At 42.4% G+C, this 27,611-nt stretch overlaps 1 protein-coding gene across 5 annotated transcripts; it reads left to right on the forward strand.

Annotated features, from left to right (window-relative positions):
• The first annotated feature begins 5,712 nt into the window (after window positions 1-5,712).
• On the forward strand, window positions 5,713-20,211 carry LOC121581223 (pre-mRNA-splicing factor 38B). Of its 5 annotated transcripts, XM_041896688.2 has the most exons (6): window positions 5,713-6,225; window positions 6,926-6,994; window positions 11,762-11,913; window positions 15,984-16,044; window positions 18,690-18,925; window positions 19,041-20,211. In XM_041896688.2, the coding sequence occupies exons 1-6, from the start codon at window positions 6,001-6,003 to the stop codon at window positions 19,792-19,794; spliced, it is 1,497 nt and encodes a 498-aa protein (XP_041752622.1). In that variant the 5' UTR covers window positions 5,713-6,000; the 3' UTR covers window positions 19,795-20,211. The 5 variants fall into 5 exon arrangements, with proteins under 5 accessions (XP_041752622.1, XP_041752624.1, XP_041752627.1 ...); XM_041896690.2 differs by lacking the exon at window positions 5,713-6,225 and having other exon boundaries at window positions 6,925-7,006; XM_041896693.2 differs by lacking the exons at window positions 5,713-6,225; window positions 6,926-6,994 and having other exon boundaries at window positions 11,876-11,913; window positions 15,984-16,058.
• Window positions 20,212-27,611: the final 7,400 nt, after the last annotated feature.

A 27,611-nucleotide genomic window follows, 5' to 3' on the forward strand; every position in this document is an offset into this window, starting at 1 on the left:
CCCACATGGCCCTGTGTGAAAAAGTGATTGCCCCCTACTACCTAATAACTGGTTGGGCCACCCTTAGCAGCAACAACTGCAATCAAGCGTTTGTGATAACCTGCAATGAGTCTTTTACAGCGCTGTGGAGGAATTTTGGCCCACTCATCTAAGCAGAATTGTTGTAATTCAGCCACATTGGAGGGTTTTCGAGCATGAACATGCCTTTTTAAGGTCATACCACAGCATCTCAGTAGGATTCAGGTCAGGACTTTGACTAGGCCACTCCAAAGTCTTCATTTTGTTTTTCTTCAGCCATTCAGAGGTGGACTTGCTGGTGTGTTTTGGATCATTGTCCTGCTGCAGAACCCAAGTTCGCTTCAGCTTGAGGTCACGAACAGATTTTTGGTAGACAGCAGAATTCATGGTTCCATTTATCACAGCAAGTCTTCCAGGTCCTGAAGCAGCAAAACAGGCCCAGACCATCACACTACCACCACCATATTTTACTGTTGGTATGATGTTCTTTTTCTGAAATGCGGTGTTACTTTTACGCCAGATGTAATGTGACACACACCTTCCAAAAAGTTCAACTTTTGTCTCGTCAGTCCACAGAGTATTTTCCCAAAGGTCTTGGGGATCATCAAGATGTTTTCTGGTAAAAATGAGACGAGCCTTAATGTTATTTTTGCTCAGCAGTGGTTTTCGTCTTGGAACTCTGCCATGCAGGCCATTTTTGCCCAGTCTCTTTCTTATGGTGGAGTCATGAACACTGACCTTAACTGAGGCAAGTGAGGCCGGCAGCTCTTTGGATGTTGTTGTGGGGTCTTTTGTGACCTCTTGGATGAGTCGTCGCTGCGCTCTTGGGGTAATTTTGGTCAGTCGGCCACTCCTGGGAAGGTTCACCACTGTTCCATGTTTTCGCCATTTGTGGATAATGGCTCTCACTGTGGTTCGCTGGAGTCCCAAAGCTTTAGAAATGGCTTTATAACCTTTTCCAGACTGATGGATCTCAATTACTTTCTTTCTCATTTGTTCCTGAATTTCTTTGGATCTCGGCATGATGTCTAGGTTTTGAGGATCTTTTGGTCTACTTCACTTTGTCAGGCAGATCCTATTTAAGTGATTCCTTGATTGAGAACAGGTGTGGCAGTAATCAGGCCTGGGTGTGGCTAGAGGAATTGAACTCAGGTGTGATAAACCACAGTTGAGTTGTGTTATAACAGGAGGGGCAAACACTTTTTCACACAGGGCCATGTAGGTTTGGATTTTTTATGTGTTTGATGATCAGAAACATTTAAGTATGACAAACATGCAAACAAATAACAAATCAGGAAGGGGGCAAACACTTTTTCACACCACTGTAAATAAATCAAAGCTTGACAGGTTACTTGTGTACACACACCTAGGACTGATCATATGCAAATGCTTAAAGACACAATAGGCTAGCCTAACACACTTAATAATGGATGGGAGAAAATGTATTATCATATGTAGTATTGTTCTGATTTTTCAAACAACATGATTGTGCATCTCATCGGTGTATGCATTGAGTCAAAGATTTTGAATTCCTCCCTGCAGCAGTTACTGTACATGTAGGGCCTACTGGTACCCATTTAGGAGACTCACTCATTGGATGAAAGAAACATTATTTTCACGCCACTTCAATACGGAAGTTACTTTTTCGTAGCAGGTTAAGAGACTCAGGAAAAGGTTAGGAAAAAGGTAAGGGTTAGGGAAAATGGTCGCCTAATCTGCTATGAAAATCACTTAGTATCGAAGTACCATGAAACAGTGTGTCCCAATTGGACGAACAGTGGCCTCCACTTCGGTGCTTTAAGTGCCAATGGATTGGGCATGTTGCTAGTTTGTGCACTGTGCAAAGGTAAAATGAGATGTGCAAGGTGTGGTGGGGATCATGAGTATGGAAAATGTGGGCCTGATACTAAAGTTAAATGTTGTAACTGTGACGGAGAACATAGTGCAGCATATGGAGGATGTGAAGTACAACAGAAAGCCATGGAAGCGCAGAGGTACAAAATTACAATCAATGTATCCAATGTGGGGTAGCACTGCTATGGATGTCAATGGTTTAATGGTTGAAGATTTTCTGGAGTGGAGGGGACTAGTTTGTATAAAGGATGGTCGGGGGACATGGGTAAATGTGACTAGAGGTACATCGTCGACGAAAGATAGTTCCTTGGTGGACTGAAGTATGTAATAAGGCCATCACTGATCGTGATAATGCTTTTAACACTTTCAAGAATAATTAGACATTTGATAGCATGACAGTCTTTCAGAGGAAGATAGCATTGGCTAGGAAAGTCTTTAAGAATTCAAAGAAAGGTGCATGGCGGGAATTCTGTTCTTCTATAGGAAGGGAAACACAATTGGGGGATGTGTGGAAAATGTTAAAGAGGATGATGGGGAAAGGAAAGACAGTACATATACCTGTGTTATCTGAGGAAATGTTATGGCTGTTTCAAACAAAGAAAAAGCAGACGCTCTAGGAATAGTTTTTGCAGCAGTTCATAAAGTTGACAATCTAAGTGATGAATGTAAAAGACTAAGAATGCATGAAGATGTATACCGTAAGACGGAATCACTAGATGCTGAATTCACCATGTTTGATATAACGAGGGCTTTGGAGGGGTGTGGTTGCACTGCTCCGTTGCACTGTGGTGTTGCCTTTTGTGAAGCCTGGTAAAGATCCATCCAGTCCTGCTAGTTATAGACCTATTGCACTTACATCAAATATCTGTACATCAATGGAAAAGTTGATTGTAGGTAGATGTATGTATTATCTGGAACATAGGGGTCTATTAAGTCCATACCAGAGTGGATTCAGAAAAGGAAGGACTACCCTTGATGCATTGGTTACAGTTAGTACTGAGCTGACCAAAGCTTTGGCAATGAAGGAAGTGATGTCAATAGTATATTTTGACATTGAAAAAGTATATGATACAATGTGGAGGGAAGGTCTACTGATTAAATTGAATGGAATGGGTATTAGTGGGAGAATGTACAACTGGATTATGGATTTCTTGTTTGACCGAACCTTCCAGGTCAGGGTGGGATCAGAGTTATCAAGAGAATATGAGGTGGAAAATGGAACTCCACAGGGTAGTGCTATTAGTCCTATTTTATTCACGTTTATGATCGATGATATCTCTGGGGATATCGGACAGGGTATAGGGGCGGCCTTATATGCAGATGATGGTGCCATTTGGAAAAGGGGAAGGAATATTATTTATATAATAGCGAAAATGCAAGGTGCTCTTGCCACATGTTGTTCGCTAACAAAAAGATAAAGGAAGATGTCAGTGTTCGATTATATGGAGAACGAATGGAAAGGGTAACATAATTGAAGTATTTGGGGCTTTGGTTTGATTAAAAGATTAAATGGAGACGTCATATTACATGTATTGAGACTAAATGTAAGAAAGTATAAAATCTTATGAGGACAATAGTTGGGCATGATTGGGAGGCAAATAGGCAATCTTTACTGAATATTTATCATACTTTGATGAGATCGTCCATAGATTATGGGTGCTTTGTATGTGGTTCTGAGGCTTTTACATCGCTGTTGCGCCTTGATAGGATGCAACCGAGGGCACACCGGTTAAGGCTTTACAAGTACATACTGGGGAAATGCCACTATCCCTTAGACGAGTTAAGCTAGTCCAAGTTTTTTGGCTCAGATATTGGGAAAAGGGTTGATGACTATGGACTCAGGGACCTTGTTATAGGGCCATCTGTGGCAATAGGAAATGTGCCACCGTGGTTTTAAACAAGACCACTTGTTGATCTTAACCTGATCAAAGAAAAGAAACAGTGGTGTGAAAAAGATAATGTAGGAAACAATAGTGGATCAATATGTTAGTAATCAGTTTTATTCTTGCCTTGCAATGTATACAGATAGTTCAGAGGATCCCATGAACTGGAAGACAGGGCAGGTGTATTTATTCCTGAGTTCGATGTTAATCTATGCAAGAGACTAACAAATGATGTATCTGTATATTCAACAGAAATGGTTGCGAACATTATTGGATTGCAATGGATAGAGGTGCAACCAAAAAGAGTAGTAATATGTTCGGACTCTGCATCAGTTTTGTGTAGTTTAAGATCTGGAAAGTCAGAACGTGAGGATTTATGGTTAGAAATAATGATGCTGTTGTTGGGCTTACAAAGAAATGGTATTGAAATTCAGTTCTGATGGATTCCGGCTCATACAGGAGTTAATGGAAATGATATAGTAGATATAATAGCAAAAAGAGCAGTGAAAAATAATATTGTGGATATACAGGTGCAGTTGGGTAGAGGGGAAATTATAACATTGATTCAGAAAAATTGGTTAGATTGCTGTATGTACGGTCACTGTGGAGACGACGTCGTCGATGCACTTATTGATGAAGCCGGTGACTGAGGTGGTATAGTCCTCAATGCCATTGGATGAATCCTGGAACATATTCCAGTCTGTGCTAGCAAAACAGTCCTGTAGCGTAGCATCCGCGTCATCTGACCACTTCCATATTGAGCGAGTCACTGGTGCTTCCTCCTTTAGTTTTTGCTTGTAAGCAGGAATCAGGATGATAGAATTATGGTCAGATTTGCCAAATGGAGGGCGAGGGAGAGCTTTGTCTGTGTCTCTGTGTGTGGAGTAAAGGTGGTCTAGAGTTTTTCTTCCTCTGGTTGCACATGTGACATGCTGGTAGAAATTAGGTAAAACTGATTTTGCTTACATTAAAGTCCCCGGCCACTAGGAGCGCCGTTTCTGGATGAGCATTTTCTCATTTGCTTTGGCCTTATACAGCTCGTTGAGTGCGGTCTTAGTGTCAGCATCGGTTTGTGGTGGTAAATAGATGGCTACGAATAATATAGATGAGAACTCTCTTGGTAAATAGTGTGGTCTACAGCTTATCATGAGGTATTCTACCTCAGGCGAGCAATACCTCGAGACTTCTTTAATATTAGACATCGGGCACCAGCAGTTATTGACAAATAGACACACACCCCCGCCCCTGGTCTTACGAGACGTAGCTGCTCTGTCCTGCCGATGCATGGAGAAGCCAGCCAGCTCTATATTATCCGTGTCATCGTTCAGCCACGTCTCAGTGAAACTTAAGATATTATAGTTTTTAATGTCCCGTTGGTAGGATAGTCTTAATCGTAGATCGTCCAGTTTGTTTTCCAATGACTGCAAGTTGGCCAATAATATGGAGGGTAGTGGTGGTTTACCTACTCGTCCGCAAATTCTTACAAGGCACCCCGCCCTCCTCCCCCTTTTTCTCTGTCTTCACGCTGATTACGGGGATTTGGGCCGTCTATCCTTCACGTCGGACTCATTAAAGAAAAAATCTTTGTCCAGTTCGAGGTGAGTAATTGCTGTTCTGATGTCCAGAAGCTCTTTTCGGTTATAAGCGACGGTAGCAGCAACATTATTTACAAAATGAGTTACAAACAATGCGAAAAAACTAACAAAATAGCACAGTTGGTTAGGAGCCCGTAAAACGGCAGCCATCCCCTCTGTTGCCAATGTACTCCATTGCATCAAACCATGTGTACCATTCCACTGATTCCGCTCCAGCCATTACCACGAGCCCGTCCTCCCCAATTAAGGTGCCACCAACCTGACCGGCCTCACACTCCAGTACAGTAGGTGGCGGTGTAAGCAACTGTCAGTTGGTTGCGATCCGACAATAAAAGCTTAAAGAAGAAGAACCGTGTTTGTTCGTCATTGCATTTTACGTTCTTTTCCAGGCAGCGGCTGTTAGGTGCGTGCCATCTTGTCGAAGAATCTCAGCTAGCCAGACAAATAGCTAGAGAAAGTAGGGTTTTGAGGTCCAAAATCTGGTGCTAGGTTATTGTAGAAAATAGTTTATTTACCGTGACTATTGAAGGTTTCATATCGCGTTTTAATGGCGTTATAGTCAGAAGCATCTATTGTGTAAGATAGCTAACGTTAGCAGTTAGCGGCTAATTTCCCGCATTTGTATATCGACAGCGTGGGATCCTCGCATTATGGCCAACAACAATGTCGCCGGGAACCAGCAACAACCACAGGCCGTGAGCAAGATTGGCCCTAACGCTGGAAAACATGGCAACAACTTGCCTCTCTGGGGCAACGAAAAGACTATGAACTTGAACCCTATGGTTCTCACCAACGTGCTCTCATCTCCATATTTCAAGGTTCAACTGTATGAATTGAAAACCTACCATGAGGTGGTGGATGAAATATATTTCAAGGTAACGCCGTCGAGACCCATGTGCTACAAGTCTCGCTAACGTTAGCTAGCTTGCTTTGATATTGTAGCTAGTAGTAGGAGTAGCTAACGTTAGCTAGTTAACTTTGGCTAGCTTCATAGCTAGCTGTTTGAATCAATGATTGGGGAACTAACGTTAGGTAGCTAAATTATTCATTGGCAGGTAACGTTAACTAACGTTTGCCTAACGCTACTTTTCCTATTTTATTGTGGTAGTATGTAATTATAATCTCAATGTTCATTCCACGGCTAAACGGACACATTTCTGTTGACACATTTGAGCGGTTTGCTAACGTTAGTTATATACCTAGCTAACAAACCCCACTTGTTGTGTTTTCCTATAGTTAAATGGACTACTGATAATTGAGAATATTGTGTTGGAAGTAACGTTAGTTAAGTAAACTTTGTAGCCAACCTAGTTTACGTTAGATATTTGGCTAGCCAGTCTCGCTAACGTTAGCTTACATAACACTAGCTAGTTATCTTCAAGTTATGTTGACTAGTGAGCGGTAATAAATGCACGATTACACCATACAATGCAACATCGTCATAACATATTTGCATGTCATGAGATTTGTCACTTATGGTTTAACTTTATGTTTTTGAGGCAGCCAACAAATGACGTAACCAACGCCACAATGTGATTTTTGCATCATTGGGTCACCATGTTATTTTCTCCCTAGGTGACTCATGTTGAGCCCTGGGAGAAAGGCAGCAGGAAGACTGCGGGACAGACTGGAATGTGCGGAGGGGTAAGTTAGAAAGTACGTGCCTTTTGCCTTCCCCTGTTTCTATCTCCCAGATGCTCCCTGGCATATTTCAAAGGCTGCAACTGGGAGTAAAATCCATGCAAGTTACATCCTGACCAGAGAAGCTAGTCTCTGCCAAATCATGTTCATAAGTGCATCACATACAGTCGGGTCAAATTATTGGCACCCTTGACAATTATGAGCAAAAAAATACCATAAAATAAATAATACAAATACTGAGCTAGCTATATTGTATGCAAAATAAAAAATGAAATTATATGGTTTTATACTAATACAATTGCTCAGAGAAAGAGATTTTGTTTAACAAGTAATCCCTTTTCAAAAAAAGGTAGGGGTAAAAATGATTGGCACCCCTGTTTTCAAAACCGTTCAATAATAAAATATTTTCTGAGATTGGAGAACACATTGGCAGGGATCTCGGACAATTCCTAAATGCAGAATCTTTCCAGATCCTTGATATCCTTTGTCTGTGCTTATGGACTTCCTCCTTCAATTCAAACCACAGGTTTTCAATGGGGTTCAAGTCTGGAGACTGAGATGGCCATTGCAACTTGTTGATTTTGTGGTCAATTAACAATTTCTTTGTGGATGCGTGCTTGGGGTTATTGTATTGCTGGACGATCCACTTGCGGCCACGTTTCAGCCTCCTAGCAGAGGCAACCAGGTTGTTGGCTAAAATATACTGGTACTGGGGGAAGTTAATGATGCTGTTGACCTTAACACGGGCCCCAAGATGAGTGGAAACAAGTGCTGCGTTGAGGTCTGTTTCGGTTCTATTATTAAAAATAATTATGGGGTTTCGATTATTTGACATTTTAAAACGATTCAGGCTTTTTAATGGAAATTCCAAAGCCAAAAATAGTCAATTGCCAAAACATTAAAAATATTCCATTGTCTGTGTCAGGTCCACATAGAAAAATTGGAAATTGCTATGTAACTATAAAATATTTCAGTTGTGTATATTACTTAGTTTTATGTGACTCTTTAATTCCTTAGTCATCATATCTGCTCAGGCAGTAGCAGCCAGACAACCATACATTTTAGTCATTTAGCAGACGCTCTTATCCAGAGTTAGTGAGTGCATACATTTATTATTTTTTCATACTGGCCCCCCGTGGGAATCGAACCCACAACACTGTCTTTAGTCATCCTATTTAGCTAGGCAAGACAGCCCAAGTATGCTGCAGAGCTGACTGACAAAATGTTTACTAGTTTTTGAAAGTATGCCTTATCCCTCTCTCACATCGTTGTGTACATTCCTCTCTCATGCGGCGACGTATGCTGTCTGTGTATCTAACCTAACAGGCGTGAAAGGGGATACCTAGTCAGTTGCACAACTGAATGCATTCAACCGAAATGTCTTCGGCATATAATAATAATATGCCATTTAGCAGACGCTTTTATCCAAAGCGACTTACAGTCATGCGTGCATACATTTTTGTGTATGGGTGGTCCCGGGGATCGAACCCACTACCTTGGCGTTACAAGCGCCGTGCTCTACCAGCTGAGCTACAGAGGACCACCATTTAACCCAACCCCTCTGAATCAGGGAGATGCGGGGTCTGCCTTAATTGATGTCCACGTCATCGGCGCCTGGGGAGCAGTTGTTGTTGGGGGTTAACTGCTTTGGTCAAGAATGGCAGATTTTTCCACCTGAACCGGCAACCTTTCAGTTACTGGCCCAATGCAGTGTATCCAACCCCAAATCCAAGAGCAGGCGCAATGGATTATGGTCGTTGTAGTTGATTACTACATTTCCACGCTGAACTAGGTTGAATATTTGCTTAATGATAACTACAACTCCCTTCAGCCCAGCGTCCCATATACAGGGTGGGAAATTGTACTTTGGTCCACAAGTCACTGTGGCAGGTAGATTACAAAATCCACCAGCCACTCTGATTTGTTTTTTGCCGGCCAAAATATTTTCCGCCATATTTCCACCACACAAAAAAACTGAGCCTGCTTTTTTTTTCTAAAACAAGAAATGTATTACTAGTAAGAAATAATGGGGTATATTGCTTAATTTCTTTACATTTGTGACCTGAGACTATTAACCAATGTATGTTAAATTAAATCCTTTAGATACAATAGTAAAAACAGAAACAGTTCTACAACTGAACATCAAGAATCAACAAAGTACCTGCCCTGGCACAAAAGGCTGAGTGATATGGCTTATTTATTATTATAGTTCAGGGCTCTACGCTGACATTTTTTACAAGGAGTACATGATGTCCTCCTATGTAGAAATGTAGAAGCACACAAATAAATCTAGGAGAACAATTGAAGTATGAGTGTTTTAACGATAAGAAATGACGAAGTTCATGAATACACTTTTTTTTAGGACTGATCCATGCTCAATCAGGTGCAATCATTAGGTGAGACAAATGTTCAGCTGCGCCTTAAAGGGACAGACCTTTACTGTGGTAACTTGTGCACGCACTTGTCTGTGATGATGAAAATGTCTGACTGCGATGTCTTCATAGCAGCATACAGTTGCAGCAAACTCAAACTACATTGAAAAACATCCTAGCGTGTGAACAAAACGATATAACTGGCTAAGAAACACAAGGACAAAGTCAAACTTCAGTGGCCTTGCCAATTCGACCAACATCTACATGTGACCTTTGGATAAAAAAATGAACTGTTCCCAAGTGCTGTGACCACCCGCCAACGTGGCTGGTGAAATAGACATTCTTACCCGGCAAAGACAAAATCTACCCGCATTTGGGGGGTGTTAATTTCCAACCCTGCCCATATAGTTCTTGACTTCATGTCTCTCGTTAAATATTTGATTTCACTCTAGAGAAAAGGCGTAGCCTGATCCCAACAATCCTCCTCCTGCTGGCTTTAGCAGATTCTGCCATTACTCTCCTGAAGTTGCCGGTAATATGCTACACGTGGAATCGGCAACTTTTCTCATGTGGAATGCCAATTTATCTTACCATTTCTACCGATCTGCGTGACAGTTATGGTTTTCATATGCACATTTTTATGGAACAGTTTCATTTAATTTATAATACTGTGTTCGTATCTCAATCATTCATGTGGTTAATCAAAATTCTATCCAAATCTAAATTAATATGATACAAACCTAAAAAGTAACTTCTATTGTCATTGCCAACTATGTAACAATTGCCTACACAAGCCATTGAGCTCGGGACAGACACAGCTGTAGGCTATTTGCGCAAGGGATAAGAAGTAATCCGGTAGGCCTATTTTATGACGTTTCCACTGGATCGGATCATTACATTTTCCCCTTTTCACGCTGAGTGGTTATCGAAGGAGAGCGAGCTGGAAAGATTTTTCAAAATCATTGAGGAACTGTCATTCTCAATGGATGTTTGAGTTGAAGAACATTACTTTGAGAAGCGCCACAGCTCAGTAGTGGTGGTGCGTTAAGCCAATCAGAAATACTACCAGATTCCCAAATGGGCACATTTACAAGCTTACATTTGTGCGCAGGCCAGGTAGCCTGTAGTCCTACTTCTATGCGTAGTCGGGTGATTACTCAACATTGACAGGAGTGTGCCAAACAAAAGACAATGACTTAATTGACAACTTGTAAATGGAATGAAATAAACAAACTTGTTTCTCACAAGTGTAGCATAGGTTGTGCGCACTGCAAACAACGTGTCCACTCTGACAATGAGAATGGTAAAATACTGGAATAATATATTGAATGCATTAACAGCGATTACCTTAACCAAACAAATATTGTAGATTAGAAATGATAGGAATTAACGGTAAATGGGGCGGCAGGTAGCTTAGTGGGTAAGAGCGTTGTGCCAGTAACCGAAAGGTTGTTGGTTCTAATCCCTGAGCCGACTAGGTGAAAAATCTGTCGATGTGCCCTTAAGCAAGGCACTTAACCCTAATTGCTCATGTAAGTCGCTCTGGATAAGAGCGTCTGCTAAATGACAAAAAAAATAAATAAATATGTACTACTGGTGATGTGTGTAATGGGGAATTGATAGACTTAACAATCAAACGCAAACAGGTCACAGAATGAAGTTATGAAACAATGAATGTGCACAAATTGGCAGGAGAGCGCTTCCTGGAGAGGGACTTGCATTGTAGCCACACTCCCCTTCTTGGGCTGTGCCAATTATTTGGTGCATACAATATAGCTCAATATTTGTATTTCTTTTATACAGTTTTTTTTGTTGCTCATCTTTATCAAGGGGGTCAATAATTTAACCTGACTACATACACGCACGCATCAGTCAGAGCTAGAAAGTTGGCTGTCAGAAGTATTACAATGTAAACATACTTTTAATCTGCATATTTGAAGACATGGCATATGGAGGTTTAGTGAGATACCCAATGGGCCGGACAATTCTCTTATCACTCATCTTGAAAAAACGTATACTAAAAACAATGGAAAAATCAAGTGATTCGTTATTTAAATAGCATGGATGACTGAGGGAAAAACAAATGGATACAATTTTAAGACCAGGTGGCAAACAATAATGCAGGCACTAGGGATGGGGGCGTGAGCATGTGGGTCTGGGCACATGAGATGTAGTTCATATCTATGTTTGTATATGGAGGAGGGGGGGGGGGAACCAAAACAAGTCTGTAGTTGATGGATGACAATTGAATGCGAGCAACACACTGAACTTTGTTGTGGAGTATGGCTGTGTTGAAAACCGATAATTGTTCCCTCCAAAACTTAGAGGTCTACTTCAGATATGTTAGGAACACTGGTCCCAAAAATAAAATGTCTGACACATGAACCTCTGTCCTCAGGTGCGTGGGGTCGGGACTGGCGGTATTGTGTCCACAGCCTTCTGCCTGCTGTATAAACTGTTTACCCTCAAGATGACCCGTAAACAGGTGATGGGACTGATCACTCACAACGACTCACCCTACATCAGAGCACTTGGCTTTATGTACATAAGGTACAACTCTTTGTTTAATTTTGGTTTATGTAAAAGACAAATGTTTGCACAGAAGGATTGGACCAATTTTTTTGATTTATATATATGGCTGCAAAAATATTTCACTCGCCATGCCTTAATGTGTTGCAATCTCTTTGAAATGCTCAGCAGTCATTTTGCGGTGTTTAGTTGCATGCATATACTTACACATAGCATCATTGTATCTGTCCCATTATGGCTTCTGTGAGAGCAAGGGCAGCACCATTGAGGCCATCTCTATTTTGAAGTAGACAATTTTCTTCTACTTCTATGAGTTGACAAACTAACTGAAAGGGTGCCCACTGCCACCTAAAGTGTATTATTTGAACAGGTATAAAGCCAAGGTTGGTAATTTACTGCCACCTGCAGTTATGGAATGTTTCCTCAAGTATAAATCATTGGCTGATCCCCTGTGGTGACCTTGATGGAATTAAAATTATCTCTAGCAAATTTGGTATACACAATGCAACTCAAACAATATTGAAATTGCATCAATGATGTCAATGTTTTCTGCATTTCCCGTTTGGTATGTCTCTTGTGATGTGGTTCACAGCAGCACTGACGGATGTGTTGACATGACAACTATCAGAGTTTTGAACAACAACGCTTCCCCTCCTTGTTCCATTTTGGCTGAAGACCTAGCTATCCAGTAACTAGCGAACACCAGACACAGATGAAAGGGGAAACATAAGTATCTTTGCCATAGGCGAAAACTGAACTTTTATTATATTTGCTGACACCCTGCAGTAACATTTTGGCACCAGTAGAGTAGCTGTATAAACCACGCCCTTCTGCAAACACTCCTTTTCTGACGATGGTTACAAGGCGGTACTTATTTAAATAACATGAGAATATAAAGTTACCATTGGTGTATTAAAATGACAGTTGGGGTGATATCCCCTTAATAATCCCACCTCCTGAATCCACATGTTTGACACGAGGGACGGGACCAGTACCTTTATGACAACTTATCAATTAATGTAGAAGCAGTAGTCATTTTTCATACTTTGGCCATCATACTTTGATCTGGTTTTATCCAAATGTCATCAAATTGATCAAAATATCATCAAATTTCATGAAAAACATGATTGACTGTTCATGACCTTTAACCCTTAGCATACAATATTCCGCGCCCCCGCGTAAATCTAATTAACATAATAAAATAATCCCCATCCAAATCTGTTTAAGCTAGTGATATCTGTTTTTTTGCATGGCCCCGTCTCAATCCACAACATCCGCCGATATCGCACTTCCGCATCTGTGGTTAAAGGTGGCAGTGCTAGACCAGTGTTTGTCAGACCATGAGACATCCCGAAAATCGGTCTTCTCACAAAAACGTCTGTAGTGTCCAAACGATTTGGCCTACAAAGTATTATGACCACTCTATTGAAAGAAGACTGTTTTGCTCTAGGATGCTCACAAGACTCATCTGAAGTCGGTACAGCCTCTTCTGCCAATTCTGTCTGTAGCGTCCGAACGGTTTGGTATTCACACTAATATGACCTCTCTGTGGACAGCTGAGACTCTCGCGAACACGATGGCCTTAGCACGCCACAAGCCTCACGAGTCGTCTGAAGGTCCCCGGTACCAGTAAAAAATATATATGGAGATAGTTTAGTGCCTAAAATGTTTAGGCCTCCTGTAGCTCAGTTGGTAGAGCATGGCGCTTGCAACGCCAGGGTTGTGGGTTCGATTCCCACGGGGGGCCAGTATGAAAAATGTATGCACTCACTAAGTCGCTCTGGATAAGAGCGTCTGCTAAATGAGTGAAATAAAATACGAGGATAATTAAAAATGGGGGGGGGGAAATATGAGAATCCTGATCTTTCTTACAGTGCCTTGCAAAAGTATTCATCCCCCTTGGCGTTTTTCCTATTTTGTTGCATTACAACCTGTAATTTAAATGGATTATCTGGATTTCATGTAATGGACATACACAAAATAGTCCAAATTGGTGAAGTGGAAGGAAAAAAAACTTGTTTAAAAAAATTCTACAAAATAAGGGGGAAAGTGGTGCGTGCATATGTATTCAACCCTTTGCTATGAAGCCCCTAAATAAGATCTGGTGCAACCAATTACCTTCAGAAGTCACATAATTAGTTAAATAAAGTCCAAGGAGCTCTCCAAACAGGTCAGGGACAAGGTGGAGAAGTACAGATCAGGGTTGGGTTATAAAAAAAATATCTTTAACTTTGAACATCCCACAGAGCAACATTAAATCCATTATTAAAAACTGGAAAGAATATGGCACCACAACAAACCTGCCAAGACAGGGCCGCCCACCAAAACTCACAGACCAGGCAAGGAGGGCATTAATCAGAGAGGCAACAAAGGGACCAAATATAACCCTGAAGGAGCTGCAAAGCTCCACAGCAGAGATTGGAGTAGCTGTCCATAGGACCACTTTAAGCCGTACACTCCACAGAGCTGGGCTTTACAGAAGAGTGGCCAGAAAAAAGCCATTGCTTAAAGGAAACTATAAGCAAACACGTTTGGTGTTCGCCAAAAGGCATGTGGAAGACTCCCCAAACATATGGAAAAGGGTACTCTGGTCAGATGAGACTAAAATTTAGCTTGCAAACCCAACACCTTTCATCACCCCGGAAACACCAACACCATTTTTTTTTCTCCATCGGTAGGGACTGGGAAACTGGTCAGAATTGAAGGAATGATGGATGGCGCTAAATACAGGGAAATTCTGGAGGGAAACCTGTTTCAGTCTTCCAGAGATTTGAGACTGGGACTGAGGTTCACCTTCCAGCAGGACAATGACCCTAAACGTACTGCTAAAGCAACACTCGAGTGGTTTAAGGGGAAGCATTTAAATGTCTTGGAATGACCTAGTCAAAGCCCAGACCTCAATCCAATTGAGAATGTGGTATGACTTCAAGATTGCTGTACACCAGCGGAACCCATCCAACTTGAAGGAGCTGGAGCAGTTTTGCCTTGAATAATGGGCAAAAATCCCAGTGGCTAGATGTGCCAAGCTTATAGAGACATACCCCAAGAGACTTGCAGCTGTAATTGCTGCAAAAGGTGGCTCTACAAAGTATTGACTGGGGGGGGGGGTGAAATAGTTATGCACGCTCAAGTTCAGTTTTTTTGTCTGTCTTGTTTGACAAATATTTTGTATCTTCAAAGTGCTAGGCATGTTGTGTAAATCAAATGATACAAACCCCCAAAAAATCTATTTAAATTCCAGGTTGTAAGGCAACAAAATAGGAAAAATGCCAAGAGGGGTGAATACTTTCGCAAGACACTATCTCTCAGATATGACAGATACGTCAGAACAATCTCCCTTTAGATTTTTTGGGGGACTGTCTGTTCCATGTAGTGAATCTGTCATTCAATGCGTTTCTATTGGCTAATAGCAGTAATGCCAAATTCAATGTTTTATCCATTAATTTGATATTTTTTTATACCTTAAGGGGTCTTCATTCAAAATTGAATAGCTAAGTGATCCTTGGTATGATCATCTTACAACAATTCCATATGTTATCTTAGAACCCCCCTCCTCCCCCGGCTTAGACTCTAGAGGGTTAACCCATAGGAAGTCCCACTCAGTTGACTACTTCAAAATGGTGAAAGTCCTCAATGGCGCCGCCCATGCTAAACAGGCTTTTGGGCACTCGAGTCCTCTATGGTGGCATTTTTCCGGCTTACACCACTCTGTCGTTCTGCACCCTGAGCAAGACAGTTAACCCACTGTTCCCCGGGCGCCGATGCCGATTTAAGGCAGCCCTCCGCACCTATCTGATTCAGAGGGGTTGTGTTAAATGCGGAAGATACATTTCAGTTGAATGCATTGAGTTGTACAACTGACTAGGTATCCCCCTTACCTGATCTTTCCTGGAATGGAGAGTTACTTTGAGTTTGGTGTTATGTTACGTGTCTTCTCAGAAGAAAATCTGATTCACATACAACACTAGTTTTTTAGATGGTTAACATCAGTGCCAAGTTGCAGGCGGTAGTCCAAGACATCTACATGTGTTATTCAATGGGATGTTCATAATTAAATGCTCATAGTGTGTTGTGTATGTTTCTTTATCCAGATACACCCAGCCCCCTGCTGACCTGGTGGACTGGTATGATGGTTTCATGGATGATGAGGAGGTATGTCCACACGGGTAATACTTTCATGTTTCTCTACCTTTCAGTAACTAGTCTGGCATGATCCAAACTGTTGTCTCTCAGTTCTCTCCTTGTTGTGATGCTCAGAGCTGATTTTTCACCTTTGCCTTCATTTGGCTTAATTGCCCTCCCCCCAGTCACCCTCCCCAAAGTTGGGTAACTAGGTAATTCACTCTGCTGCCTGTTTTTGTCAGGGTAAGTATATTTGACCATAGTCAAATTCTGTTAACTAAAGGCATGCCCAGATGTAATCAGGACTTGTTGCACAAAACTAATTTACAAAACTTGACAACTACACCGAAATGTATAACATGGTTCCTCCCTGGCCCCACCACCTGACAGATCATAGTTTTTGTTTTTTGTGAAAAATTCAAATTGTAACCATTTTAGAAGAAAATACTTTAACACATAAATGCTTTGTTTGCTTCTCTCTGACACACACACCTACTTAGCACAATTTCATAATTTCCTGGGGAGAATCTTGTTATAGATTTATCTTCTGTTCACCTTCAATTGGCTGGATAGTGTTTGGCAGACTGTGCAACCAGGCCTACTTTCTTGTTCTGATGCAATATTTTAACCTTACATCCTTTGACAACCTACCTAACTGGCTAATTCCCATGTTCTCTTCTTTAGATGCCCCTTGTGCAGCAGGTGAATTGGATAATGTATCTCTCAGCACTTGGTTTGCGTGTGTGAGTGCAAAACAGCTGTTCAGTTCTCTACCCATTCAGACCTGGTCTCTATGTAGCTGGTGTGCACCTACCTACTTATCTACCTCCTCCACTCTGTACTTTCACTGTGGCCGAAGTCTCCCTGGACTGTCGAGGAAGGAGGAAGCACAAAACTTATCTTGAAACCCTTCTTTCTTGACTGTCCACGGATCCATCTCAATTGTTTTGAAGTCGTTTTCTCTCCTTGTTTCACCCCTACCTTTACTACTTATTTTAATGCTAGAGCAGATGGTGGAAAATAGATCAGGAGAGGAAGCCACTTGACTATTGAGATGCACCCCAGGGTGTTTTCTGTTATTTTAACAACATATACTACATATACTAAAGTATGTGGACACCCCTTCAAATTAGTGGATTTGGCTATTTCAGCCACACCCGTTGCTGGCACATATGAAATCGAGCACACAGCCATGCAATCTCCATAGTCAAACATTGGCAGTAGAATAGCCCGTACTGAAGAGCTCAGTGACTTTCAACGTGGCACTGTCATAGGATGCCACCTTTCCAACAAGTCATTTCATCAAATTTCTGCCCTGCTAGAGCTGCCCTGGTCAACTGTAAGTGTTATTGTGAAGTGGAAATGTCTAGGAGCAACAACAGTTCAGCCGCGAATTGGTAGGCCACAAGCTCACAGAACGGGAGTACTGTAGCACGTAAGAATTGTCTGTCCTCGGTTGCAACACTCACTACCAAGTTCTAAACTGCCTCAGAAAGCAACGTCAGCACAAGAACTGTTAGTCGGGAGCTTCATGAAATGGGTTTCCATGGCTGAGCAGCCACACAAGCCTAAGATCACCATGTGCAATGCCAAGCTTCGGTTGGAGTGGTGTAAAGCTCACTGCCATTGGACTCTGGTGCAGAGGAAACGCGTTCTCTGGCGTGATGAATCACGCTTCACCATCTGGCAGTCCGACGGACGAATCGGGGTTTGGCGGATGCCAGGAGAATGCTACTTGCCCGACTGCATAGTGCCAACTGTAAAGTTTTGTGGGGCTGTTTTTCATGGTTCGGGCTAGGCCCCTTAGTTCCAGTGAAGTGAATCTTAACGCTACAGCATACATTGACATTCTAGACTATTCTGTGCTTCCAACTTTGTGGCAACAGTTTGGGGAAGGCCCTTTCCTGTTTCAGCATGACAATGCCCCCTTGCACAAAGGGAGGTCAATACAGAAATGGTTTGTTGAGATCGGTATGGAAGAACTTCACTGGCCTGTACCTTTTGGGATGAATTGGAAAGCAGACTGCGAGCCAGGCCCAATCGCCCAACATCAGTGCCTGACCTCACTAATGCTCTTGTGGCTGAATGGAAGCAAGTCCCCGCAGCAATGTTCCAACATCTAGTGGAAAGCCTTCCCAGAAGAGTGGAGGCTGTTATAGCAGCAAAGGGACCAACTCCATATTAATGCCCATGATTTTGGAATGAGATGTTTGATAAGCACGTGTCCACATACTTTTGGTCATGTAGTGTATCTTTGTAAGAGAGCTCAGTCTAAGTACAGACTCTTGAGGACAGCTAGACAGATTAGATGAAAAACTATTTTTCCATTTCCCTACTATTATTTCCTATAGTATCAGGCACTAAGCTAAATTTTTATGCAAACACATAATGATATGTGAGCATATTAAGCTAGATGAAAACAGAGGTGAAGGTTCAGTACATGGTCATCACAAATTTATATTTTATTTCTAATTTTGTGATGCAAGCGTTAAAAACCAGGGACTAGGAAGATAATCCTGTAAATCGCTCTGGATAGGAGTGTCTGCTAAATGCCAAAAATGTAAATGAATAAATAGGATTATAAATACAATCAATGTCTTTTGTACTTCTGTTTGCATCTGAGTGTGTTAATAAGGTTTGAATACCTCCACCCCCGTCCCCCCCTATGTTCTCAGGAGCTGGATGTGAAGGCCGGAGGAGGCTGCGTTATGACCATCGGAGAGATGGTCCGGTCATTCCTCACCAAGCTGGAGTGGTTCTCCACACTCTTTCCACGCATCCCGGTGCCCGTGCAGAAGATGATCGACACGCAGATGAAGGCAAGGCCCCGGAAGGTTCCCGAGAAGGTAGAGGAGCCGGAGAAACCACCAACAGAGGAGGGGCGGGCAACAGAGGGCCGTAGACGCTCCAGGTAGGAAATGGAGAGCAGCCATTACAGATAATATTATGTTGATCACATCTGGCAATGAGAGGGATTGTGATAATGCAGCTGAAATTTTGTTTTGTTTCTACATGTCTCTGGTCAGGAGCCCCAGACGGACCCCGAGCCCCAGGAGGTCTCCCAAACGGTCGAGGAGCAGGAGCCACCACCGCGAACGAGAGCGCCATGGCCCCAGTTTCGACCGAGAGCTGGAGAGGGAACGCGACCGCCAGAGGAAAGAGCGGGACACTAAGGACGGGGACAGGAAAGGAGGAGACCGGGAGAGAGGAGGCGAGAGGGAGAGGCGTCGGTCCCGGAGTGCCGACCGTACCCAGGAACGCCGGGAACGTCGCAGGAGCTGCAGCGTGAGTCGGGACCGCAAGGGAGAGCGGAAAGACAGGGAGAAAGATGGGCAGGGGGGCGGGGAGAATGACAGGAGGAAGGACAGGGACTACCATAAAGACGGGGGCAGCGAGAGGGAGAGGTCCAAGGACAAGAGGAGCAAGGGAGAGACGGAGGACAGGAGAAAAAAAGAAGAGAGGGATGAGAGGAGGGGTCACAAGAAGGCCAAGCGCTCCAGTCGGAGTGCAAGCAGGGAAAAGAGACACAAAGATAAGTCCAAGAAGAGAGAAGTCCAAGAAGAGAGCGGGGGCAGGGCCGAGGTAAGGGAGGAGAAGGAGAAGAGCAGGAAGAGGGAGCGCAGCCAGGAGAGGGAGGAGGTGCAGCGCTCGCACAAACACAGCCGCAGCAAAGAGCTGGGCCATCGGCCACGAGAGCCCAGCAATGGGAAAGACCACAGGAAACACGTGGAGCGCAGGACGAGCCAGAGCACAGAGCGAACTAGTGCCGATCCCCCCTAGCGCCAGTCACAACTCTCCCTCCATCCTTTCTCTTCCTTTAATTTTTTTTAACTTGATTGTGTAGTCTGTCACTTGTTTAAAAAAAACATTAGCACAAAACCACCTTGACTTGTCTTTGGCCAATGTGACGTTGCTTTATGTAGATCTTTCTCTCTCTGCCTTTCTCATCCCTTTCTAGACCAGCGTTACTCTTCTCTCTCTCAAAAAAAAAGCCTTTCAATCTTTATGGTTCTTTTTTTTTCTCTCTGGAAAGTTCCAAATTGCTTTGTACATATGGGTCTGAGAATGTTTTAAATCCTACAGAGCAACCTCCGAAGGTGAATTTGTACTACGCACTGAGCCGTGCTGAAATTGTGCTGTTTGGTTAATTGCTCTGTTGCAATTTGTTTTCTAATAAAATGACTTATGAAAGGAGAACGCTGTGTGGGGTAATTCTGATTGTGTTTATGTTGATACTGTAATTCCTAACGCAGACCACTACAAATCTAACAGGCTCCGCTGTGCAGCTAACAGCATCACTTCCTCCACTGTACCCTGTTCGTACCACGACTCAAACTTTACGACGTACAAACCCATTGAGCCATAGAAAAGGTTCCGATTTAATCGGCACCATTGGCAATGTTTTGATCTGTGGGTGAGTTTCTGGCACGATCTCACTCAGTTTTATTTATTTACACAAGTACTCTTAAGAGCACATCCAGAGTAATTACCCTGGCTACCACGTTGTGAAGGGCACATCCAGAGTAATTACCCTGGCTACCACGTTATGAAGGGCACATCCAGAGTAATTACCCTGGCTACCACGTTATGAAGGGCACATCCAGAGTAATTACCCTGGCTACCACGTTATGAAGGGCACATCCAGAGTAATTACCCTGGCTACCACGTTATGAAGGGCACATCCAGAGTAATTACCCTGGCTACCACGTTATGAAGGGCATCATAACCCATTTTTGTGCATTGTCCCGGTCAGAAATAAACCATTCAAGTACTAGATCTACAATGAAAGGGGATTATTGGAGTACCTTAATTTGTATATTTTTAATTTGTACAGAATGTTTGAAACAAGGCAACAGTAAACATGTTGTCCCCCACAATTTTATTTAATTGTTTTATCCCCCACGAATGATGCAGCGCCCCCCTTCGGCCAATTGAGATCCCGTGACTAACAAGTTTCAGTTGTGTGTGTGTGTGACCACAGATTATCCATTATATTGACCAGATACTCATGTGGCCGCCCTAACAATGAAAATAAATGGCTTAAAAAAATGGAAGGCAGTTAGCCTGGGTACCAGTCCAGGGCTTGACATTCAAGTAAATTTGCCAGTGGCACACCGGACCCAGTACCAAGTGAAAACGAATGAGGAAATTACTAGCGCGGGTCAAAATCACAGGAAAGCAAGTTACGCACGCAGAATTTCAATCGTGGGTGAGTACTTTAAATTATAGCCAACCATAAAATTTGATAGGAAAACAAATAAAACCATCCCCCTTCAATGTAATATTTCCATCCAGAAATGAGCCCAATAACATTGATGAAAAGCAGGCAGGTGTGCTATTTTAGCAATAAGCATCATCACCTGTCTGATGCAGCATGGTGGCTACATGGCTGAAGCCTGGGGTTGCTCCTCTGCATTGTTTACCCCAAAGGGCTAATCATTAGCTAGATCAGACTCTAAGTATGATCTTGTTGCTTGTTTAATGTCCCCCCCCAAAAAACACTGGCACTAATAAAATCAGGATTTGAAGACAATGGGGGTTTAGCCCAACACCAGTAGGGGGTCTGGGGGCATTCTTCCCCAGCAAAGAAAAAGGAATTAAACCGTTAAATGCATGACTTTAGTGCACTTTGAGATGAACATTGTGAGATTTTATATTTTTCAGATAACTTGCCCCTTCCCACCTGCCACAGCAGACACTGCTAGTACTCAATTAGAGTTGATATCTCTACTCTGGAACACTACTCTCTTCTCTGGAGCACATATATCAACAGTGTATTGCCAAAAAATACTCAACTTCAAGCAGACTCTGACCTGTCCAATGAGCCAAACTGAATAAATAATCCCACAGTACCCAAACACCCTCCCACACACACAGTGCAGTAATTAGAATCCATAAAGCAGCTTCAAGTGATAGTCTACTTTGTGCTCACCCCTCTGCTTCTCTCCATTGCCTTCTCTGTGTCATCTGTTGCTGTCTCTCTTGTCTGCCCTCTAATGTTGCTGTCTCTTGTATACCCTCTCGTCCTGTCCTGGTTGTAAAAAGTGTAAAAGTAGACAATTGTTTTAATAGTAATTTCACAGGCTTTTTCACCTCACCTGCCAATTCTTGTAAACCATGTTTTACCTTTTCACTGTCTGTATTTCACCTTGTAATTTGTGCAAATAAATCAAACTATTTAGAATCTATAGAGCAGCTTGAAGTGACAGTCTACTGTGTGCTCAATCCACCTCTGTTCTCTCCATCTGCTGTCTTCTGTCACTTTCTCTGTGTCTTGTCTGTTGCTGTCTCAGGTTCTTGTTTGTTACTGTCTCCTTTGTCTATCCTCTTCTGTTATGGCCTGTTCTGTTCTTCTGGTGTCTCCCTCCATCATATACTCTTCTGTTGCTGTCTCTTGTCTGGTGTGTCTCTCTCCATCACCTATTCTTCTGTTGCTGTCTCTGTGTTTTGTCTGGTGTGTCTGTTTAGTTTTGCAATCCAGGTGTCTGGGTCTCCTATAACATCCTCTTCCCTACCATTTGCCCCTGGCTGCTGCTGTTCTAAGTGCTCCACTGGCCTGCTGTTCTCATCTGTTCTCCTCCTTGGCTCATCTGAAAGGTAGCAAGATAGAGGTGCAACTTGTCATTGGTTAGTTTTGAAGGGAAACTCACTTCCTGATTTGGACTTGTTTTAGATTTGGTTCATTAAGAAATGCTAGTGGCCATGACTGAATTCAAACGTGAGTTGGTTTTGGGGTGTGGCTTGATGTGGGTTTCTTGTGTGTGTGTTCGCTGGTGTGCGACCTGACTTTGACTTTGGATAGCCTATCTCTGGGGCTAGTTAGCGACCGTCAATAAAGTACACAATGTAAATTAGACAATATTTTAATGCTGCACATATTTTAGTTTGCTCATTAAATGCTTTCAATATTTGTACATGTATTTCTACAATTTATAGTTCGTTTGAGGTTAAGTCATTTGGAGCTATTGGAATTTTAACATTTACAGATGGTACCTAACTAGCCCCATAGGGATATCCAAAGTCAACCCACATTTACCACAGGCATTACGATTGGGTCGCATGCAGCTGAACTCTGAATTGATGATTACTTCATTGCTGCCACCTGTGGGCAGGATTGAAACAAACCCAACCTTAATTTACCTTGTGATGCAGTCATGACCACAAACAAGTCTCACAAAGCTCGCCATCTTTTACCCTGTCTTTCTGTATAATGGAATAGGTTATAAGACCTCCATGATTAATTTCATTGAGTCAGTTCTACAACATCAACGTTGCTAATTTTAAACAGGGTTAAATATAATGTTGGGAGTAAAGTTCAGCTTCAGTCCACTGGGTGGCACTCTGTGACTGTCAGAAGATGTGTGCTTCAGTCAGAAAAACATTCTCTCATCACTTTGGTCTCAGCTTGCTAGCCAGTAGCTACCCTAGTGGATAGCCAGCCAAGCTAGCTACAGATACGAAACCCATCAAATTCACTAGAAATAAACACTAATATATACACTAAATAAACACCTAATATCATGACTTAAATCAGCATCCTTAGCTTGCCCATTCACTAAATATACTGTTAAATAACTCTGACTGACACCCAATAGCTTAAGGATGCTGAGCGCTAGCTTATTAGCATTAACAAACCATTATGCTGAGGGAGACTAGCTAGTTATCTACCAGCAACCCTGCGCAAACCTGTGGCTAACTCTGCTGCTGCTTTCTGCCTGTTCAGCCCTCTCCAACTCATTCACCGCTGCCTCAACCTGTTCAACCTGCTTGTTGTTTTTGCAACTCTTTTGGAAGGTCCGAATATCCAGACTGACTGAGTGACAGGCATTTTGCTGAGTGATGACTGACATGTAACCGGTGCTGTAGGGCCCCTATGACAGAGTGAAAAGAAGGAAGCCTGTACAGAATAAAAGTATTTTAAAACATGCATCCTGTTTGCAATAAGACACTAAGGTAATACTGCAAAGAAACGAACTTTTTGTCATTTATGTTAGTATTGTGGAGTAACTACAATTTTGTTGATCCATCCTCAGTTTTCTATCACAACCATTAAACTCTGTAACTGTTTTAAAGTCACCATTGGCCTCATGGTGAAATCCCTGAGCAGTTTCCATCTTCTCCGGCAACTGAGTTAGAAAGGATGTGTGTTTCTTTATAGTGACTGGGAGTATTGATACACCATCCAAAGAGTAATTAATAACTTCACCATGCTCAAGGGGATATTCAATGTCTGCTTTTTAAATTTGTACCTATCTACCAATAGGTGCCCTTCTTTGCGAGGCATTGGAAAACCTCCCTGGTCTTTGTGGTTGAATCTGTGTTTGAAATTCACTGCTCGACTTTACAGATAATTGTATGTGTGGGGTACAGAGATGAGGTAGTCATTCAAAAATCATGTTAAACACTATTATTGCACACAGTGAGTCCATGCAACTTATTATGTGACTTGTTAAGCACATGTTTACTCCTGAACTTATTTAGGCTTGCTATAACAAATGGGTTAAATACTTATTAACTCAGGACATTTCAGCTTTTCATTTTTTATTAATATGTCAACTTTGACATTATAGGGTATTGTATGTAGATCAGTGACACAATCTCAATGTAATCCATTTAAATTCAGGCTGTAACACAGCAAAATGTGGAAATGGTCAAGGGGTGTGAATACTTTCTGAGGGCACTGTAAGTCAAGAGCCAACAACCAACAACTTAGAGAGGTACAGCAAACATGAGCTAATAGCCCCTTCTTCGATGAAAAACCTGATATTCCAAAAGTAGGGAGCTTTGTAATAATAAAACGAATGCCTTGTAAAAGCTTGAAAGCTAAGTGGGACCGTGGACACAAGTGTATGTGTAGGAGGAAAGGGTATTAGTGGAGAAAGGCGGAGGCACTGGCGCCAGATCAAACCATGTAATGTAAATATAAGTGAAGACAAAGGCGAGATTTGTCCTGAACTTGAATTGTGTCGCAATCAGTGTGTAATAGGGAAAGAGATTTATAGAAACTCTAATAATGACTTTCCTTTTCTTTTCAGACTAACATTTAGTTTTCAACAGCGGAGATTTGTATAAACCTTGCTGTCTGTCTCCGACATTTGCAACATTGTGTCACGCCTACTCCCGCTCCAGCGCTCCACGTCACCGGTCTACTAACCACCGGTCCTGGCAACCATCATTACGCACACCTGCTCCCCATCGTTACGCACACATGGACCTCATCATCACCTTGATTACTCTCCCTTTATTTAGCGCTCAGTAGCCTCAGTCATCAGGCAGTATTGGTTTTGGTCACGTTCAGTACGCTTCTCCTGTTTTGTTTATTGCTTATTCTTATCATTAAAATCACCTTCTGCACTTGGTTCCTGACTCCCAGCGTATACATTACACATTGTTTCAATATTCAAATTCAATCTCGAGTTGTCCCATAGTAATGAACGTGTCGGGAGTCGAGATGAGACAGACAGGCAGGCAGCTTTTCTCAACCAGTCGAAATCATGAATAGGCATAATTTTTATGGATATATACATAAAACTATCAATAGAAAACAGGTAAAACTAAACGAAGTGCAGCTAGTTTGCTGTCTTTCCAGCTTCAGTTTGAAGTGATTGTGTTAGTTGTGTTGTTGGCTAGCTCCTCTGAAAAAATAGTATCCTGATGAGAGAGCACATTTTCTATGCCAGGTGAAATCGTGCATCATTTGCTCATTGTTATGGATGTAGAAAACAGCTTAAACAAATGCAAAGGCAGCTACATTGCCGTTATCGTGGCTGCACTGTTTGACGTGACTGTAAGTTAGCCGTAGTTGGCTAGCTAGCAGGCAAAGGATAAGAACGTTGCCAGTCAGTATGCCAATGGAACATTTAGAACGAACGACTGGGTCGCGTCCATAGATACAGAACAAAAAGACAACGACTGGGTCGCGTCTCTGGCAACTGAACAGATAGAATGAACGACCAGCATGCTTGGGTAGCAACCCTAGATTTGTGTCGGGACTATATCTTGTGGAAGGATGAAATAGTATGAATAAATTAATCCAAATAAAGTTTTTAATACAAATATGTAAATCATTATTTGAATATGTTGGTAATCCATTGTATAAAAGCGATAATGCCCTCGAAGCCGGTGTTTGGATGATATATTGGTACGGTTTGCCGGCCATCGACTTCATCTCGGGCCTAACAACACCTATGCCAATATATCCTCCAAACACCGGCTTCTCTGGCATTATCACTTAAATATCCTTGTTATGAGAAGCGTCTTATTTGGCCTATGAATGACGACACAAACGTCACACGCCCACTAATGAGACACGTTTGTATAATAGAATATTGTGAAACATCAGGCATACGCTTAAACTTTTCTGATGTAGGAATTGGGATTTTCCGCATGAACCAAACACAAATGCTAACAATTTGGAGACCTTTTGAGACGGGATGTCTGTATATCATTACTGGCCAACGTGTATGGTATAACTTAGGCTCTATAAATCGATATGTTCAAATTTCACTAAGATAAGCAATGATTAGATGAACTAGTAGCACACCGCAAAGAAAATGTATTCTTGAAGGAAGTGCCCTAGATGTAGTCTGTAGGGAGATATTGTTGGAAAATTTGGGGCTATCAACTCCGTAAGTAATTCGGAACAGGTGGGACAGGTAGGGGGGGTTATCCAAAAGAGTTGCAGAAATGGCAGGAAAAGGGATTAATGATGTAGGGGTAAATGCATGGCACACCATATCTGCTGTCCAATACTTGGATAAAGCTCTGTTAGGAGTAACTCTGGCATTGTTAGATGAGGATGACTTTGAAGCAAGGCGTGCAGGTTGTTTATTCCTGGCCCAAAACCTTAAAGACCAAATTATAGAGGATATTTAAGACCTGCGGATGGGGAATGTACCGGATTGAGTAAAACAGCAGTTGGCGAGCCTACTCACCGTCCAGGTAGATGTTTCCGACATTGAACATGCACCTTTGGTCGGGATTGCCATAGATCCTGCATACCTGAGTGGGAACGGCATTTAACAGCAGTCTGGCCTGAGTTTGAGAAAATGTATCTTATGGAAGCGAATCGATTCCAGTCTATGGGAATGCAGCAAGGTGACCATGTCATCAGGCTGGGCCGAGGGGGCTACTGGGCAAGGGGCAAAGAGACCTGGATTTCCACTACCGACTTGTGTTGAGGAGGGAAAATGGGTATTTTGCTAATGCGCCACCATGTGTTCTTTCTCACTTAATGGGTCAGCAGTGTGGGAGGTAGTTCCTCTGGTAGAGGCTACAGGGGCTTGGCAAGTCTGAGCGACCCAGTGGTGTGTGATTCATACAGGAATATCGTCAAATATGATCTACGTAGGTCGGCTCTGCCCAATCCCAGCGGAACCATTCTGTTTGGAAGTAAACATTCCGGTGCAATTGGGCGGGATACACATCCCTCATGTCCAGGCTTTACAGTTGCAAGCAGCTTGGTGGAGTGATGATTTGATAGAAGAAAGGAACCATGATTTATTCAAGATGGCAGAGTATGTAAGGGAAAGTATAAAAGATGCTCAGGAAGAATCCAGACAGGCCTTGTGTCATGTGCAGTGCCTTCAGAAAGTATT

Source organism: Coregonus clupeaformis, chromosome 14 (assembly GCF_020615455.1).
Source record: "Coregonus clupeaformis isolate EN_2021a chromosome 14, ASM2061545v1, whole genome shotgun sequence".
Taxonomy (NCBI): Eukaryota; Metazoa; Chordata; class Actinopteri; order Salmoniformes; family Salmonidae; genus Coregonus; species Coregonus clupeaformis.

Bases quoted from the DNA above. Each gene is read 5' to 3' on its own strand.
- LOC121581223 (XM_041896688.2), top strand. From the start codon at position 6,001: ATGGCCAACAACAATGTCGCCGGGAACCAGCAACAACCACAGGCCGTG. The intron at 6,995-11,761 runs GTAAGTTAGAAA...CTCTGTCCTCAG, and splicing joins AGACTGGAATGTGCGGAGGG to GTGCGTGGGGTCGGGACTGG. The intron at 18,926-19,040 runs GTAGGAAATGGA...GTCTCTGGTCAG, and splicing joins GAGGGCCGTAGACGCTCCAG to GAGCCCCAGACGGACCCCGA.